Source organism: Mustela putorius, unplaced genomic scaffold (genome assembly GCF_011764305.1).
Source record: "Mustela putorius furo isolate JIRA1106 unplaced genomic scaffold, ASM1176430v1.1 tig00003834_pilon_pilon_pilon, whole genome shotgun sequence".
NCBI classification, from domain to species: domain Eukaryota; kingdom Metazoa; phylum Chordata; class Mammalia; order Carnivora; family Mustelidae; genus Mustela; species Mustela putorius.
The window spans coordinates 7,552,526-7,572,418 of record NW_025421987.1 but is presented as its reverse complement, the minus strand read 5'-3'; the positions used below and the strand labels follow the sequence as shown (position 1 = coordinate 7,572,418).

Below are 19,893 nucleotides of genomic sequence, written 5' to 3'. Positions count from 1 at the left end.
GAAGAGCTAATTCAAAGGCTACAGGCAAAGCTGAAGTTGGGATTTCAGAAACAAGAGCTCAGAGAACTGCAGAGAACTGGGCAACAGGTGCACTGTGTGTGGGATAAATAAGTGAACTTGGATTCCAAAGAAGGAACAGAATGATAGGGAGAGAGAGAGAGGCTCAGTCCCCTGGCATGTAGCCATAGAAGCTGAAAATTTGTGCTCTGTGGCATTTATGGCATCTGTATCTCTCACAAAGGAATTGGTATGAATCACCACAAGGACAATTCAGAGGACTATGGGAGCAAATAAATGACCCGAACCAAAGAGAAAAGAAACCTGAGTAAACAGGGAAATCAGAACAGCCTTAGCATGGCTTCCTCGCTTCTCCATGGTAGCCACGTATCCTGCCCGTGCCCACAGCCACAGCACATGTAAATCATCAGCTGGTCAGAGCAACAAACTGGGGAGGCATAGACTCTGGAATCATAAGATTCCAAATTCTGGCTCTGACACTTGTGGCCATGACCCTAGCTTCCCGAACAGCAATAAAAAGGGGATGATATTTCCTTATCTCATGGGGACTTAGGAGAATGACATAATTCATTCACAGAAAGCATCTAAAACACTGCCTAAGGTATAGGAAGTGCTCAAGAAGTAGTAGTATCATCAATTTCATATGAGGAAGGGCCTCGGGGCCATCTACATTCTTCCTTGAGAAACTCTGATCAATTAAAACTGTCAACAGCATGAACAAGGTGAAGAAGTACTTTATATTAAGTTTCCATTTTTTAGGATGATAAGACCAGTCCTGGAAACCGGAAAGAGGGTAAGCGGATAGCAAAAAGTGTAATTTAACATCACGAACTCCAAGAAATATTGCTTGTGGGAAATAGAATCATTTGATAATAATTTATATTTTATAATAATTTTAATGTATAATATATAATAATTTATAATTTATAACAATGACTCGTCACTTTACCCACTACTCTTTGCCCTTTTACGTTCTCATCCTCCCCAATGTCTACAACTTTTCATTTTCAAATAATTTAGCAATAAATCCTACATTGTTACCATTGGTATCAGAATGGATAACATCCACAAACTTCGCATCGGTGTAAGCTAATCTGTCCTTAGGTGATTTTCCAGAAAACTTTGGCCCAGCAGGGTCAAGACCTGGAATTCAAGAAAGAAACTATCAGTCGATGAATCAATTCTTACTACAGTGTTTATTAGATCATATGTTTACATTATTATTACATTATAAGCATGTCTATATAGTTTTAACTTAAACTTGTGCAAAAACTAATATTAAGATAAATGAAACTAGATGAATAGCAAATATCTTCGTTATCTGAATGTTACTTTTCACCAATCGTCAGTTTATCAACAATCTAATGTTAAGCCACACTTAGAGATGCCTCAACAAAACTGTAGGTTTTATTTTCTTAGCGCTTTTATTTAAGAAGTACTTAGGGATAGGAGCACATGGGTGGCTCAGTCGTTAGACATCTGCCTTCGGCTCAGGTCATGGTCCCAGGGTCCTGGGATGAAACCCCACATCGGGTTCCCTGCTCAGCAGGAAGTCTGCTTCTCCCTCCCCCACTCCCCCTGCTTGTGTTCCCTCTCTCACTGTCTCTCTGTCAAATAAAAAACAAAAATAAAACAAAACCAAAAACAAAAAAAAGAAAGGAAAAAAAGAAGTAGTACTTACAGATAAACCACTAGTAACTTCATAGTTAATAATAAGTAACTACTACTGCCCTGAGAGGGAGGGGAAATGAATAATATCCTGGTCCTGTCTTGAACCTCCTGCCTTATGAGTTCATCCCAGATCTATCTGCAGTTCTAATATGATTTTTAAGTGCCAAATACAATTTGGGATGTGGCATAAAACATACTATTATCTTATAATTCATTTTTCACAAAAGTTTCCCACATACACACAAGAAAAGAAAAATGTATTAAGAGTTCCATGGGCTATAGATATTATTTCTGGTGTATCTGAAATTTATCTTTTTTTAAGATTTTATTTATTTGACACAGAGAGAGAGAGAGAACATAAGAAGGGGAGTGGCAGAGGGAAAGAGAGAAGCAGGTTCTCTGTGGAGTACGGAGCCCCACACGGGACTTGATCCCAAGACCCTGAGATCATGACCTGAGCCAAAGGCAGACCCTTAACTGACTGAGCACCCAGCCGCCCCGTATTTGAACTTTTAAATAGAAATTCTAGGCTCATGACCTACTGGCGAGTGTTAAAAAGGTCAGGGTGTGGGAAGGAGGTAAAATTCAACAAGTTGAGAACTTCTATGCAATGGAAGATACAATCATCTCAAAAAATATATTTAAAAAAATAAAATATAATGTTGCTCATCGCAAGCCCTTCTCCTATCCTGGTTTATTTAAGCTCACTTAACTGAATGAGGCAGAAATTTCTCTTCTCATGAATAATTCTGATGTAGAACTAGCACATTTGCTGGACTTTTAAACCTTGATGATTGCTTGGCCTATGGAGTCAATCAAACTGGAATAAAGTATGAGTAAACACATCTTTTTTTTTTCTTTTAAAGATTTTATTTATTTATTTGACAGGCAGAGATCACAGGTAGGCAGAGAGGCAGGAAGAGAGAGAGGAGGAAGGGAAGCAGGCTCCCTGCTGAGTAGAGAGCCTGATGCAGGGCTCGGTCCCAGGACCCTAGGACCATGACCCGAGCAGAAGGCGGAGGCTTCAACCCACTGAGCCACCCAGGTGCCCCAAGTAAATACATCTTAACATAAAGTAGGATGACTACGGTGGTTGAAACAGAATGGGCTTTGGATGCTAGAAAATTCTGTATAACTCCTGGCTTAGCTGTTCAAAACTTTTTGACCCCCTCCCCCTACATTCATTCCATTAACCTGTTTTCACACCTAAATAATGGGGATAATATTAAAACTGATAAGAATAAGTATAGTAAGGTTATACTTAAGGTTTGTAAACATCCTGTCTGTGCAATTTATTCACCTCTCCCTGCCCCCTTTGCTTAATTTAACTCTATTACTTTTATTGACACTTGAAATCATTATAAATCTTCTATGGACACAGATCTCAATAGTTGTTAAAAAGCTGAATTGACGGGAGAGGGATATGATCTTTCTATTCTAAAATCACCACCAAAAATAAATAAATAAATAAAATCACCACCATTCCCAAATGGAAGCATGAAAATCCATGTCAGCATTATTTGGTTACTAAGCTTTCTGGACGGAGGAATTCTGTTGCGAAAATATGAGGGCTTTCAGGATCTAGACTCCCTCAATCTGGGATATCAACTCCTGATTCTCTCTTCTGCTTTTCAAATACAATTTTTAAAATAATTGGAATGTGTCAAAGTTTATGAAAATTAAGTACATGGTTCTTTTTTTTTTTAAAGGTATTATTTATTTATTTGACAGACAAAGAGAGAGAGAGAACAAGCAGGGGAAGTGGGAGAGGGAGAAGCAGACTTTCTGCTGACCAGGTAGCCTGATGCGGGGCTCAATCCCAGGACCCTGGGATCACGACCTGAGCCAAATGCAGATGCTTAATGACTGAGCCATCCAGTTACGCTTAAGTACATGGTTCTATATTTAGTTAGTACATGAACAAAGTTTTATATTTAATGGGTCAAATTTTCCTCTGGATTGTTACAATAATGTGTCCTTAAAATTCAGTTGGGGTGGGGCGCCTGGGTGGCTCAGTGGGTTAAAGCCTCTGTCTTCAGCTCTGGTTGTGATCTCAGGGTCCTGGGATAGAGCCCCACATAGGGCTCTCTGCTCAGCAGGGAGCCTGCTTTCCTTCCTCTCTCTCACTGCCTGCCTCTCTGCCTACTTGTGATCTGTCTGTCAAATAGATAAATAAAATCTTAAAAAAAAAAAAATTCACTTGGGTTGCAGAAATCGATTTTCTTCATCCCATTTCTATAGGAGTACTTCAACAATGTTAAGAACTAAATAAGAAACAAGACTTTAGAATCTAATTAAACAAAGCCTAGCATTTGAATATAAAACAGAAAAAGAATAAATGTGTGTCATTTCTACTAATTAATTATTATGACTGATAACTTTTAAACAGAATAACTTCTGATGCTTTAAAGAATGCTAAAACACATTTTATCAAAAATATTTTACCTGTTATTCTTCCAAGTTGACCTTGAAATATCTTTCCAACAAATCCACTAATATGAGCCCCTAAGCTCATACCTATGAAATGAAAATTATGAAGAGATGCCCCATGATCCTGCAAGTGAAAATGCAATGTTATGATTTTCATTTCAGAAATCACAAATTATGCCCTGCACATCAATATTCTAGAATTTGTTATTTTTTTTCCCTAGTTTAATACATTTCTGGGAGATGGAGAATGGGATTTTATAATTTGAAAACAACTATATCTTTGTTCAACATTTTCCATAAGAGATCTGATCTTTCTCTATACACTCTTAGCAATACAAGTACATTTTTAAAAACTTTAGTTATCTGTTATCTAAACTAGTAGATGCAAAAAAATACATTTAGTTAAAGAATTTTGTAATAATGGTAGTAGACATTTTAGGGTACTTACCTTGAATAAGTGTTTTGTAAATCTCATATTTATATTCACATTAGTCTTATGAGGTATTTATTTTTATCCTATTGCCTCAAACTATTCCTGAAATCTATTAAATGTCGGTTAACATGGTTTGATAATGAGTTGCCCAAAGCCATGTATACTTAACTACTGTAAGGGAAAAAGATGGACATCAAGTTTATAGACTATAAAAACAGATGAATCAATTACCTCCACTGTCTCTCCAGACAGATGGTTTGGTTTTGTCCAAATTGGGGGATGTAAAAATTACACTGTTCCTGATTATATTCAATGGTTACTATATGCCAGGTACTGGTTAAGGATTAATTTCATGGGCGCCTGGGTGGCTCAGTGGGTGCTTCCCTCTTTCTCTCTGCCTGCCTCTGCCTACTTGTGATCTCTCTCTCTGTCAAATAAATAAATAAAACCTTTAAACAAACAAATACAAAAAGAACTATTGCTTTGATATGCTAACACTTACAGCCATCTTTAATTTGTGTAGATGGATATAATTCTGTACCTAGTTATGAAATCTTTTTTTTTTAATCTTAAAAACTCAGTTATGATGTTTTGTCTTTAAATCTTTTTTATTTTAATTTTTTTAGGGGCATTTAAGTGGCTCAGTCATTAAGCACCTGCCTTCAGCTCAGGTCATGATCCCAGGGTCCTGGGATTGAGCCCAGTGTCCGGCTCCCTGCTCAGCGGGAAGCCTGCTTCTTCCTCTCTCCCTTCCCTGGCTTGTGTTCCCTCTCTCAGTGTGTTTCTCTGTGTCACATAAATAAATAAAATCTTTTTAAAATTTTTAATTATTTTAAACTCTACGTATACTGACATGATGTTAGGGTAGTGATTCCATGTGGACCAAGGGGATAAACTATACAACCATTAGGTTCTTTAGATATCCTTTCTAAGGTATGGCCAATGTGTTTCTAGTTAAATCAAGTGTAAATTGGTAAAAGTGAGGGGAAAAACATCTTGAAAAGTAGCATTCTTCTGCCGACCTTGGAGGGAATTCTTTGTACCCTTTAGAAATGTCCAAGATTTAGGAGCAGGGTTGGGGTAAGTCAGTTACATTCAGGCCAGTTTTAGGTCACCTGCAGTTTGAATGATCTACATTTACTATGTAAAACCATATGGAGATCAGTGTCTGTTATAGAGAGAGATGTGGTGGTGATGAGCACTTGAGAGAAGGGTGATTTCTGATTTGGAACATTCTGGGGCTTGACATCTGCTTTGAGTCGTGTTGTGCTGAAATTCCAAGGATCCCTGAAATTAAGCAAGCTCACCAATCCAAGAAGCAGTTTGCATGTAATGGACAGGAATCAGACTGGAAGAGTTCAGAGATCAAATCTACCTCTAACCGTCTGTGTGACTTTAAGCATTTGCTTAATCTCTCTGCCTCATTTACTTATCTATACATTTGGGATAACCAAACTTTATAACAATATTTTATATAAGTATTAAATGAAATTAATTCTTTTAAGGTTTTACTTATTTATTTGACAGAGAGAGAGATCACAAGTAGGCAAAGCAGCAGGCAGAGAGAGAGGAAAGGAAGAAGGCTCCCTGCTGAGCAGAGAGCCTGATGCAGGGCTCGATCCCAGGACCCTGGGATCATGACCCGAGCCGAAGGCAGAGGCTTTAACCCACTGAGCCACCCGGGCGCCCCTCAAAGCAATAATTCTTAATGTGTATAGGAAAAAAGTATTTATCTTACTACTACTTGGTGGTATTGCACAAAACACTGTATATTATAAAACATATAGACTATATAAAATTCTTACCAAAAGATTCCGAATGTAGCTACTTAAACTCACAGCAACTTTTCTGGTGTTTTTAACTGCTCTGTTGTAAAGGAGAGTTGTAGCACCCCGGTTCCAGTCTACTACAATTACATTTATATCATCTTGATTCAACAAAACCCTTAGGAAGTTCTGAAGCCATTGAGGAGCAGAGCCCGTTGGTCTGTACCCATGAATAAGCCAGACTGTTTTCTTGCTGACGTTGAAATTAATGTTAAGTGAGTTATTCTGCTCAAAGAGGGGCTCAGCACAGTTGAAGTTGTTCCTTGTATACATCATTAAGGAAATCTCCATTTGGGGAGAAAACAAGTCTTTGAGGGAATCCTTTACACCCAGATGAGAGAATTGAAGGCATGATCTTTTATTCTCTGAAATAAGAAAAAAAAAAGTCAGTCAAGCTGAGTACTGGGATAGTATTTGATACAATTTCTATTGCTGTTAACAAAGAACAGATTTGAACTTGGAGTGAGGATTTTATTTCATTAGTATTTCCACATAATACTCTGAGCAACGACAATGTTTAATGTGTTGATTATGTAAAAAGACTCTTTGAACAAGAAGCATCCAAAATTTTTTAATAAGAAGAAATGATTGGTTTAAAAATTAAGAATTATTTTTTATCTGTACAAAAGAGCAACGGTTATCACCAAAATCATTACTATTGTTAGTAAAGGGGCACCGGGATGGCCCAGTCAGTTAAGCACCTACCTTCAGCTCAGACCAGGATCTCAGGGTCCAGGGATCCAGCCCTACACTGGGCTCCCTCCTGGGCGGGGAGTTCTGCTTCTCCCTCTCCCTCGGCTCCTCCCCCACTACCTCATTCATGAGCGCGCTCTCTCCCTTTTTCTTCCTCTCTCTCAAATAAATAAATAAAATCTTTAAAAACTACATTGTTAGTAAAGAAACTATTATGCCCACCAATAAAAGTAAACTAATTCTGAGCTTAACAGAAATCCTGCAGAATAATATATATGGATAATAATCATTCAAGAAAATATATTTCATCTAACCAGTGATCAAATAAATACAAATCAAAACAAAAGGGTATCATTTCTTCCTATCAAATTCAACAAAAAGAAAAATTTTAATACATAATATTAATATGTTATTTAAAACATAATCATTTTAATACATAATATTTGTGACATGGATGCTGAGAGCATGTGTGAGACAACCTCCTTTTGAAAGTGAAATTATATGGTACACATACATGTGTTAAAAATATGTGTTCTTCCTTATTTTCTTCCTAGGACTTATATTAATGAAATAAACAATTTGTATTAAATGTAAACACATTAATAGCAGGATTATACATAATTGCACAAACACTTAAAATATCTTAAATATGATCGTATAGTATTTTCATTGATGTGTGCATCCTATGGGTCTGCCTATCCATCAACCTACCTTCCTACCTACCTACCTACCTTTCTTACCATCTATCCATCCTAGAAGGAAGTTGGGCAGAATGAAATAACTAAGCCAAATCAATAGCAATAGCCATACACAGGCAGTGAAACAATGGCTGTTTTTTAATTTTCTTTTTCACAGAGTCTCAGAATTGTAATTTCTTTCAACATAAGCATCCGATCCCAATTTTTTTTTTAAGATTTTATTTATTTATTTGGCAGAGATCACAAGTAGGCAGAGAGGCAGGCAGAGAGAGAGGGGGAAGCAGGCTCTCTGCTGAGCAGGGAACCCAATGTGGGGCTCGATCCCAGGACCCTGAGATCATGACCTGAGCCAAAGGCAGAGGCTTAACCCACTGAGCCACCCAGGCGCCCGATCCCAGTTTTTTTTTTTTTTTAATGAGCATATGCTTATACTTTTCTGGAAGTTCAAGTTATTAAAAGATTAGGAGAAATGATCTGTCAATTTATATCAAAAATTCATAAAACTGTTAATATAGTTCATGCCAATAATTCTACTTCCAAGAATTTATCCCAAGAAAATAGCCATTTAAACATATAAAAATGAACTAATATAAATTATTTTAGTACTGGAGAAATAGAAGTGATTTAAATGCCCAGAAATAATGATGTGATTAAGTAAACTACAAATATATTAAAATAAATATATATTATATATACATATATTTAAAACTATAGACATATAATGCATATTTGATAAATCCATAATAATATGCACAAATTATAACCTACCTTTTAGTTTGGAAAGTATATATGTGATATTATCACAATTATTCAGAAGATAAAGGAGGAAGAAAGTGAAGGAGAGGCACAATGAGTTCCCAGGTTAATAGGTGAGAGACAGTCAGACAAGTGAAAACTTTGAAACAAACCTCATTTGTCCTAAGTCCTAGAGAATGAGGAAATAAATCAAACCGCAGTGCAACATCACTGCTTACTACTCTATACAAATTGCATAGGGAATTGTGTACATCCATCTTTCCACCATCCGAAATGTTTCCATTAGCTGAAACTCTGAGAAGGCCAAATGCAATCAATCAATATACCCAAACTGCTGGTCCGCTCCAAGCCAAGGTAGATTTTACCTGGCTCTCGGATGTGTAATGAGGAATAAAAAGTAGGATCTCTCTGATAAAGTAAGGGACAGAAATCACTTGAAACAATCAACAGAGCAATCTATTATCTACTGCCGATGTAGCAGTAGTTGCAGAAAATTCAACAGCACTCTCATTCCAATACAAGAAAAATCATGTCTCAAAAATAGGACGACATCAAGAGAAAATGTGTTGAGGTAAAAAAAATTAGCATAAAATTAAAAGTGGAATAATGAGATATTACAACTCAAGAAATGAAAAAATGCAAGTGTAAAATAAAAATTTGTATTACATGTGCTAAAACATAGAATGCTCACCTGACAGTAAGAAATGAAGGAAGAAAGACTTGAATTATGAAGGGAAACACAGATATGGGACAGGAAGTGATGATTAAGTGACAAGAAGTTAAAAATCATCACTGTTGCCCTGGCGGGGGTCGGGGGAGGATCTGGACAGGGAGGAGGTTGCAGTTATAATGACTAAGGAAGTAACTGCATTCCAGGATGTGCAAACTGAAAAGACACATCACAATCTAAAGCAAAGCAGTTAATCAGACTCACCAAAAGGCTTCCTAGAAACTAGTTTGTCTTTTGATTGATTGATTGATTGATCAGAGGGAGAGAGCACATGCAGCAGGAGCAGAAGGCAGAGGGAGAAGCAGGCTCCCTGCTCAGCAAGGATCCTGATATGGGACTGCACCCCAGGACCCTGGGATCAAGACCTCAGTCGAAGGCAGATGCTTAACCGACTGAGAAAGAGAAAAATATTCTAAGAACATCAAGGCAGAAAATCCACGTTAAATTAGAGGAATGAAGTCACGATGACTTCAGATTTGTCTTCCAAAACAATACATTAGACAGATAAAAGTGTAATGAATGAGGGTTATAAGTGAAAAAAGTTTGTGGCCTAATGATTTTATATCCTTCCTGTAGTACACCACTCATAAATGACATAGTACAGTTCCTGACATCATCGCTGGTAAATAAATGTCAGATACACTGAAGACAAGATTCACAGAAACTCATAGTATTACTGTAAGATCAAAAGTTCACATGGAAATAGGTAAGACACCAAAACAAGCGTATATATTATAAAACTGAGTGAAACACACATGCAATATCAAAGGCATTCTTATTCAAATGTTTGCTAAGAATATTTAATTATTAATATAAGTCAATATACCAATAAAATGGGACTACAGGTTAAAAGGAGTATAGAGAAAAAAGTGTGGTACAAAAATTCCTTAACTGGGGGATTCAAATGATGTCAGTTTTTAAAATTTTTAACAAACAGGCTTTAAAAAGATATTGAAAACCTTAATGTTAACCACTGTGCTATATAAAACAGTACTCATAACTTTGTACACGCTAAAAAATAAAGTATAGCAAACAGTATACATACACAAAAGAAAATGAAAAAAGATAGAAAGTAGAAAACATGAAACAAAATGACACAATTACACTAGGGAAGAAAACATATATGATACATAAAGTTATGTAATTGTATAAAAATTGTCCATTAAAAAGCAAAGAATCTCGGATTTCATTCAAAAAATAAGCACTGGGTGTTGTAAGTGATTAATCACTAAAATTACTCCTAAAACCAAGATTGCATTGTATGTTAACTAACTAGAATTTAAATAATATTTCTATATGAAACTTGGCTGTAAGTTTAAGAAGCACACAGGAAGTTTTAAAGAAATGGGGGAGGTATATTCTACACAACGTAAAATAAAAGGAAAGCTGGTTGGTGTACTCGATTATAGAGTGTCTCCAATTCATCACTCTTTCTTGAATCCATGCCATTTTCCCTATAACTTTTGAGTCATTCTTCTACTATCATAATTAGTGATTTGCCTCATTTCTTGATGTGGGCACATACAGTTTGCCATGGAAAATAGGACCCTGGTAGACCTAATGCAAGCAGAGGCTTGAAATGGGCTTGCGTGTTATGGAGCTGGCCTCTCATACTTCTGCCATCGCCGTGAAAATATCCTTGGTCTGGCCCGATAGAAGAGGAGAGAGAGGGGCAAAAAAGCCAAGTTGATGGTTGCTGCTTAATCAATTCCCACCTTACCCCACCCAGTGTGAGTAATACTTCTTTAAGTCATATGCTACTGAGGGAATGAGGGTTTTTTTTTTTTAAGATTTTTATTATTATTTATTTGACAGACAGAGATCACAAGTAGGCATAGAGGCAGGCAGAGAGAGAGAGAGGAGGAAGCAGACTCCCCGCCAAGCAGAGAGCCCGATGCGGGACTCGATCCCAGGACCCTGAGATCATGACCCCGAGCCGAAGGCAGAGGCTTAACCCACTGAGCCACCCAGGTGCCCCGAGGGAATGAGTTTTTGTTTTGTTTCATTTTGTTTAGCTTTATTGGGACATCATATAATTGATTACATTGGTAATATTAGTATCAGGTAGAGAAAATAAAAACAAAAGTTTTCAAATGATAAAAAATGTTAACTAGTATATATTAAAACTCCTAAGAAACATTAAACTGACTCAATTCTGGTAGATTAAATTAGGAGTAGAAAAATAAAGTTCTAGGTATCAAAAACTTAGCAGAATCCCCAATAAGATTGTCAAATTTCTCAGCAGAAACTTTGCAGGCCAGAAGACAGTAAGACGATATATTTATGCATTTAAACTGGTGAAGAGAAAAAATTTCTAACTTCAATTCTATAACTAGCAAACTGTCCTTCAAAAATGAGAACAAAATTAAGATTTCCTTAAACAAACAAGAGCTGAGGGAGTTTATTACCACAGACTTGTTCTACATGAAATGCTAATGGGAGCCTTCAAGTTACAATGAAAAGATGTTAGATAGTAACTTAGAGTCATATGAAAATATAAAGAGCTCTGGAAAAGGCAAATGCACGAACAAATATTAAAAAACAGCATTTTTGTATTTTGATTTGTAATTCTACTTTTTAATTTTTACAGAATTTAAGACAAATGCATTAGTATAATTATAAACCTATGTTAATGTTATGCAATATAAAGATAAAATTTTTGTCATAATAACTGAAAATGAGGAAAGCGCAGAGCTGTAAAGAAGTAGCTATTTATGTAAAAGTTAAGTTTTTATTGATGTCTATTTTTTAAAGTTAAGTTAGTATCAATTTAAGAAAGGTTGTCATAACTTTAGGATGTTACATATAATCCATATGATAATCACAAAGAAAATAATCTATAGAATACACACAAAGGAAAAGGAAAAGGAAGTCAAAATATGTCACTACAAAAAATCAACTAAACACAAATAAAAGAGGAAATGAAAGACAAAAAAAAGCTATAAAGCATATAAAGCATATAAAAAACAACAAAGTGGCAAAAATAAGTGCTTCCCTATCACTAATAACTTCAAACATAAATGGATTAAACCCCCCAATAAAAAGAAACAGATTGAGAGTGGATAAAAAGCCAGCATCCAACTATATGCTCTCTATAAGAGACTCACTTTACATCTAAAGACACTTATAGGCTGAAAATGTTAGGATGAAAAAAACATACTCAACACAGAAAGTTACCAAAAGAGGGCAGGGGTACCACCTAAATGTCCAGTGAATGAATGGATAAAGAAAATGCAGTGTATATACATAATAGAGTATTATTCAGTCATTAAAAAGTATATCCCGCCATCTGCAACAAACGGATAAAACTAGAGGGTATGCTAAGTAAAATAGTTTTTTACAGAGAGATAATTTTATACCAGAGGTTCGGGAGGAATAGGTGGGGAGATACATATCAAAGGGTGCAAACTTTCAGTTGTAAGATGAGGAAGTTCTGAGGTCTAATATGCAGAATGGTGACTATAGTTAATAATATGAAACTATTTTTGGTTCTGTCATAATACTGTAAACTTGAAAGTTGCTGAGAGTAAATCTTAAGCATTCTCATCACACACACACAGTCTTAATTATGAGAGGAGATGGATGTATGAATTACCTTGATCTTGTCAATCATTCCACAATGTATATGTGTATCAAATTATCACATTATACAATTTAAATATACACAATTATATTTGTGAATTATTCATCAATAAAGCTGTATGGTGGGGAAAGAGCAGATTGGGATGTCTATACTTCTATCAGAGAAAATATACTCTAAGTGAAATTCTTGCAAGAGAAAAAGAAAAGACAATGATAGAATTAAAATCGTAAAACTCCTAGAAGAAAACTTAAGAGAAAACTTAATGACTTTGGATCAAAAAGTCATTATTTTTTTAACATTACTAAAAATAGCACAGGCAATAAAAGAAAAATAGATGAATTGTACTTTATCAAAATTCAAACTTTTGTGTATTGAAGGACATTATCAACAGAGTGAAAAGGCAACACAAGGAATGGGAGAAAACACTGACCAATCATGTATCTGATAAGGCATTTATATCCAGAATATATGAAGTTCTCCCATAATTCAATGATGACAACAACAGCAAATAAACAACCAATTAAACATTTGGCAAAATATTTGAATGAACCTACAGGTAAAGATATAAAAATAGCTAGTAAGCACATGAAAAGAAGTTTAATATCACTCATCATTAAAGAAATGTAAATCAAAACCATAATGAGATACCACTTCAAATCCATTAGGATTTCAAAGTTTAAAAAAGTATGACTATTATCAAGAAACAGAAAGTAATAACTGTCGGCAAGAACATGGAAAAACTGGAACCCTGTCCATTGCTGATGGGGATGGAAAATGGTATAGTGTTTCCTTAAAAATTTAAAAATAGAATAACCATATAATCTAGAAATTCCACTTCTAGGTATACACCCAAAGAACTGAAAGTGGAGTTTCAAACATACTTATATGCCCATGCTCATAGCAGCATTATTCATAATAACCAAAAGGAGGAAGTAATCCAAGTACCCCTTGACAGATGAATGTATAAACAAAATCTGGTGTAGACATATAATGAAATATTATTCAACCTTAAAAAAGAAGGAAATTCTGACACATGCTACAACATGGAAGAACTAACTGAAATTAGCCAGTCACAAAAATATAAGTACTATATGATTCCATTTACATGAGGTACCTAAGGTTGTCAGAGAGAAACATAAAGTAGAATAGTGGTTGCCAGGGGCTGGGATGGAGAGGTAAATGGAGAATTACTGTTTCATAGGTAAAGAGTTTCAGTTTGGAAAGACAGAAAATTTATGGAGATGGATAGTGGCAATGGCTGTACACCCGTATCAGTGTACTTAATATCACTGAACTGTACACTTAGAAATTATTAAAATGGTTATTTTTATGTATGTTTTATCACAATTATGCTTTATAGACTTCAATTCCTGTCATGAAAGATATCCAGACTCCTCTTACTTCCATGAACAACTAGAATTCTGGATAAAATGTATATATAAAAGTTTAGACACTGGACAACAAAGGGCTCAGAACTGTGATCTCTAAAAGAAAGGAAATAAATTATTTGAACACTAAATCTAATAGCTTTCTGACTGGAATAGTCTACCATGCAGGAAGGTTGGACCCAAGGAAAGCAGAGTGGTGTTCCCAAACCAGGGAGAAAGATGGGAGTTTAGGGAGGGTAACTAGAATTAATATCAGATGCCACAATGGAAGGAGCTATGTGGAGACAGAGTTCCGAAATCTGCAGTGGGGTCCCCATGAGTAGGTTGCTGAATATAAACCCATGTATGCTGAGGGTAACAGTCCACAAAGAGCTCTAAGCTGAACAATTCAAAGGTCACAAATGCTCTGAAAGACAATAAAGTTCTGGCGAGTCAGAGTCAAAGAACCTTAGAGAACAACATGGATGTTCAGTAGAAACCCTAGAAGGGTCTTTTAATTTTAGGTCTTTTTTTTTTTTTTAAGATTTTATTTACTTATTTGACAGAGAGAGAAATCACAAGTAGACAGAGAGGCAGGCAGAGAAAGAGGGGGAAGCAGGCTCCCCACCGAGGAGAGAGCCGGATGCAGGGCTCGATCCCAGGACCCTGAAATCATGACCTGAGCCACAGGCAGAGGCTTAACCCATGGAGCCACCCAGGCGCCCCAATTTTAAGGGAGCTTAATTAGCTCTAGTGTAAAAGAGACCCATCTTTTCTGCTTCTCATTCTCTCAATTCTGCTTGCTTTGATTTGGCTTCATTTTCTGGCAGGGAGCAGGCAACATGTCTGAAATACTGAGAGAAAATATTAATGATTATGAAGTAAGCAAGGATTTCTCAGACAAGTTTACAGTAAGTGGAACACATAAAAGAAAAAGCTGATAAACTGGACACTGTCATAATGAAACACGTCTGCTCCTAAAAGGACATTGTTAAGAATATGAATATGCAGGCTTGCAATATGTACACCTGAAAACCACCTGTGTCCGGTACATGTGGGGTGGAGGGAATGTACACACACAGACAGGTAAAACATTCAAGAACTGTCAAAAGAATTGAAGACACTTAACAAAAGATGGTATAATGGCCAATAAGCTCAAGAAAGGATGCTCAACATCATACATCACCAGGAAAATATAAATTAAACCAAAATAATTCCTTACTACACGCCCACTAGGATGGTGAAAATTATAAAGACTGACAAAACCAAATATAGGTGAAGATACAAAGCAACTTCAAGGTTCCTTCATTGCTGATGAAAGTGACCAAATGGTACAATATTTTGGAAAACAGTTTGGTAGTTTCTTAAAATGTTAAATGACCCTAAAAAATCACTTTCAACTGTTAGCCCATGAAAAATGAAACACTTGGAGCGCCTCGGTGGCTCAGTCAGCTAAGCGACTGCCTTTGGCTCAGGTCATGATCCCATGATCCTGGGATGGAGGTCTGCCAAGCCTCCTGCTCAGCAGGGAGTCTGTTTCTCCCTGCCCTCTGCTGCTCCCCCTGCTTGTGCTTGCTTGCTCTGTCAAATAAATAAGTAAAATTTTTGAAAAAAAGAAAAAGAAAAAGAAAAGCATTTGCCCACAATATTTATAAATTTGTAGAATTTTTTTTCATAAGGACCCTAAGCTGGAAAAAAACTACATGTCAATCAAAATGAGTATGAATATATAAATTGTAGTATAGCTATACAATGGAATATTACCCAGCAATAAAAAGGAATGAACTATCCGTACATGCAACAACCTTGATGAGTCTCAAAAACATGACGCTAACTAAGCAAAAGACTCCAAGAAAAAAAGTACATATTGTTTGATTCCATTTGTATGAAATTCTAGAAAAGAGATATTTAATCTTGAGTATCAGAAAGGAGATTTGCTTAGAACCAGAGAAGGAGAGGGGATTAACTGCAAAGAGTTCACTTTGGGGGATGCAGTGAAAGGTTTTATACTTTGACTGATAAGACTGTTACATGCTATGTAAAATGTGGTGCACATATTTTTTGAAACTCATGATAGTGTACTCTTTTTTTTTTTAAGATTTTATTTATTTATTTGACAGAGAGAGATCACAAGTAGGCAGAGGCAGGCAGAGAGAGAGAGGAGGAAGCAGGCTCCCTGCTGAGCAGAGAGCCCGAAGCAGGACTCGATCCCGGGAACTCGAGATCATGACCTGAACCGAAGGCAGTGGCTTAACCCAGGTGCCCCACAGAGTGTACTCTTAAATGAGAATATTTTATCGTATTATGTTATAACCTCAATAACCTCAATATAATCTCAATAATTAAGTTAAAACTTACAGCAAATGTCAACTTTTTTACAAAGTGTGAAAAAATACAAAGCTTAGTAAATCATTTTTAAAAGATAGAACACCTCTAATATCAAACATAACAAAGATAGGACAAACATGCCCACAGATAGGTATGTGAAGTAGAGATTATTACAACTCAAGCAATAATTTTGAAGCAAAATTCCCAAATAATACACAACTAAGCACCCATAGTCCACAGCACAGTCCACAGCATAAGAGTAGGACAAGAAAAATTAATTTTAACTAACATTATTTTACATAATTAAAATAGTATATTTTAGGGGCACCTGGGTGGCTCAGTGTGTTAAGCCGCTGCCTTCAGCTCAGGTCATGATCCCAGGGTCCTGGGATCGAGCCTCACATCGGGCTCTCTGCTCAGCAGGGAGCCTGCCTCCTCCTCCTCTCTCTTTCTGCCTGCCTCTGCCTACTTCTGATCTGTCTGTCAAATAAATAAAAATCTTTTTTAAAAAAATAGTATATTTTATTAGAATGATAAAATATTACCTATTTCATTCCAATAGCGATTATTGTATTAACGATGAAACACTGTGACATTATTTCCATTAAAATTAAGAAAGTATAAAAATATCTGCTGCCACATATTCTAACTTAGCAATAGTATAAGAAAAAGAAATATGATATAATCGTTGGAGATGACATCATTATTTGTTTCATGTGATACAATATTCTACCTAAAAATATGAAAATAGGAACTACAAAAAATTAATCCAATGGGAAGTTATAGTATAGACATATAAATATACAAAAACCATTAGCCTTGGCTCATATTAGCAACAGTCAATATAAAATATAATAAAGAAAAGTATTAAAACACACAAAAATATAATTATTAATATTGTAAATATATTTTATACTTTCTCAGCTCTCCAGCTTTTCTTTTTGAAAACTTCCCCACACCCCAACACTACGTGAATTTTTGGAACTCACCATAAAGACATGCTCTCCCTTCATCCAGGGCCAATCTGAAAGTGCAATCAGCCTACACCCAGGATTAGACCACAGGAGGATATGAAATTCAAACACGTCCATTTAGGACCTTTTGGGGGAAGTTGAGAGAGAAAGTGGCTTCCTTCCTTCCAGATTTCAAGCTATAAGGAAACACATCCTGAAGCTACAGAAGGTAATCATTTTTTCCCAGTATGATCCAGTGGCATTTAGTGTAAAAAATTTCAGTTATAGGAGGTAATATGTTTCTTCTTTCCTTAGCTAGTTTGAACCAGGTTCCTATGATTTGCAAGTTAACTAGCTCTTTGAAAAGAGGAAGAGAAAAAAAGGAGAAGGAGAGATGAAGAAAAGGAGGAAGAGACCGAGAAAAGAAGACCAAAGGGAAGAAAGAAAAATAGAATACCCTTAGAAGAAAACATCAAAGCTTAAAAACCTTACATAGGAACAGAAAAGATCTGAATAAACACTGAGATATATCATGATCCAGGAAGGAAGAGATATTACAAAATCAATTAGACTCATATTAACTTATATGGGTAATGCGATTCTAAATTAAGGTCGCAATGAGATGTCTCCAGGAAGGGAATAAATGCCCAAAGAAAATAAATGATTTTTTAAAGATAATAAAATCATAATTTTATAGCAAACAGCTATAACATTACAACAAAAACAGAAAACTTTCAGTTATGATAATAAAATCATAAAAATGATTAAAATGTTTATATTATAAACCGATTAAAAAGAAGCCTCTGAAACTGAATCAAGAATTGATACACAGATTGAAACAGAATGGTAACACCCAGAAATAAACAATATTACCCATGATAAAGATGGCAATTCATAATCAAAGATAATAGATTTTTAAATAAACAAGGACTAGGATAATTGATTCTGGGAAAGTTTTAACTTATATGAACTAGAAGAATATAGTCAATATGTGCATGACCTTAGTTCAAGGAATGACTTTCTAGCATAAAAACAAAAGAAACTATAAAATATGAGACTAATAAATTTCACAGCACACAAATTTCAAACTTCTGTGCATAAACACTGTACACTAGCCAAAAGACAGGGATATATAAGTTAGGGAAATATTTTCAATGCAAGGTATGAAGGAAATTGATATACTTACATATAAAATACAAAGGAAGAAAATACCCAACTGAATATTAAGAGAAAGATATAAACAGATATTTATAAAATAAAATAGGAAAATGGCTCAGTAAGTCCTCAAAGTGTGCTTAATCTTCTTAAAAATCAAATAAAGATTAATTAAAATTATATTCCCATATCACTTTTATTATTATACCCATTGACTATTAACATCAATGTTTATCATGGGATTTTTAACAGTGATTAAAAGCAGATCTTCCTCTTCTCCACCCCAAGGAGAGAGCCTGATGAGGGGCTTGATCCCAGAATTTCGGGATCATGACCTGACGCAAATGCTTAACCCACTGAGCCACCAGGTGCTCCTTGCCTTGCAGCTTTGAATGTTGACCAAGTTAGTAACAGAGAAGCCTCAAAACCCAGCCAAAAAAAAGCCAATAAAAAAATCTAACACATTCTGGAAAGGTTTAACCCGACTTCCTCTGATACTCCTCTGAAACCCCACTCTCACCCTCAAAAGACTCCAAGAAAACCTCTTCTTTCCTTTTCCTCATTTTTGAAAACAATATGTATTTGTTAACAGCGATAACAGTACCATCAAAGATAGTAATAATGCTTAGTGGTTATTCAGCACTCACTCCAAGTCAGGCACTGTGCTGCTTTATATTTGCTATCCTGTCCCTCATTTTATATATGAAAATCGCATAATTAAAGAACACTTATGAGTGACATCTGAAAAGCACAACCATACTCGTGGCACAAACGATCATGCAAACAGTTGAGCAACCTAAATTCACTAGCTCCATTATCTTCATGTGCAATAAAAAGAATGAAGATCTTTTGGGGCCAGCAAACTGTCAGGTATGAAACAAAAGACTGACCTTATGCCTACAAAAACACAGGTTTTACTTTTACTTCTCTGTCTGTTAAATAAATTTAAAAAAATCTTAAAAAAAAAAATTCTCAAGCACGGTTTTAAAAATGAGGGTTAAAAAGACTGGGAAAGTTTGTTTAAAATGATACATCCCCAGAGATTCTGATTTGGTAGGGAAATCTGTCTTTTTATTTTTTAAAAAAATATTTTACTTATTTGACAGAGATCACAAGTAGGCAGAGAGGCAGGCAGGCTCCCTGCTGAGCAGAGAGCCTGATGCGGGACTCGATCCCAGGACCCTGAGATCATGACCTGAGCCAAAGACCGAGGCTTAACCCACTGAGCCATCCAGGTGCCCGGAAATCTGCA

The 19,893-nt window shown here is 35.8% G+C and overlaps 1 protein-coding gene across 2 annotated transcripts in view; it reads right to left on the bottom strand.

Moving 5' to 3' along the window:
- LIPI (lipase I) overlaps nt 1-6,741 on the bottom strand; it is a 39,673-nt gene extending 32,932 nt beyond the window's left edge. The window contains exons 1-3 of one of the 2 annotated variants that reach the window (XM_045088155.1): nt 6,358-6,741; nt 4,135-4,243; nt 1,060-1,161 (exon numbers count right to left, since the gene is read on the bottom strand). In XM_045088155.1, the coding sequence (XP_044944090.1) occupies nt 1,060-1,161; nt 4,135-4,243; nt 6,358-6,669 (523 nt within the window). In that variant the 5' untranslated portion in view covers nt 6,670-6,741. The remainder of the gene's footprint in view (nt 1-1,059; nt 1,162-4,134; nt 4,244-6,357) is intronic. The other variant, XM_045088156.1, reaches the window with a different exon arrangement.
- Nucleotides 6,742-19,893: the final 13,152 nt, after the last annotated feature.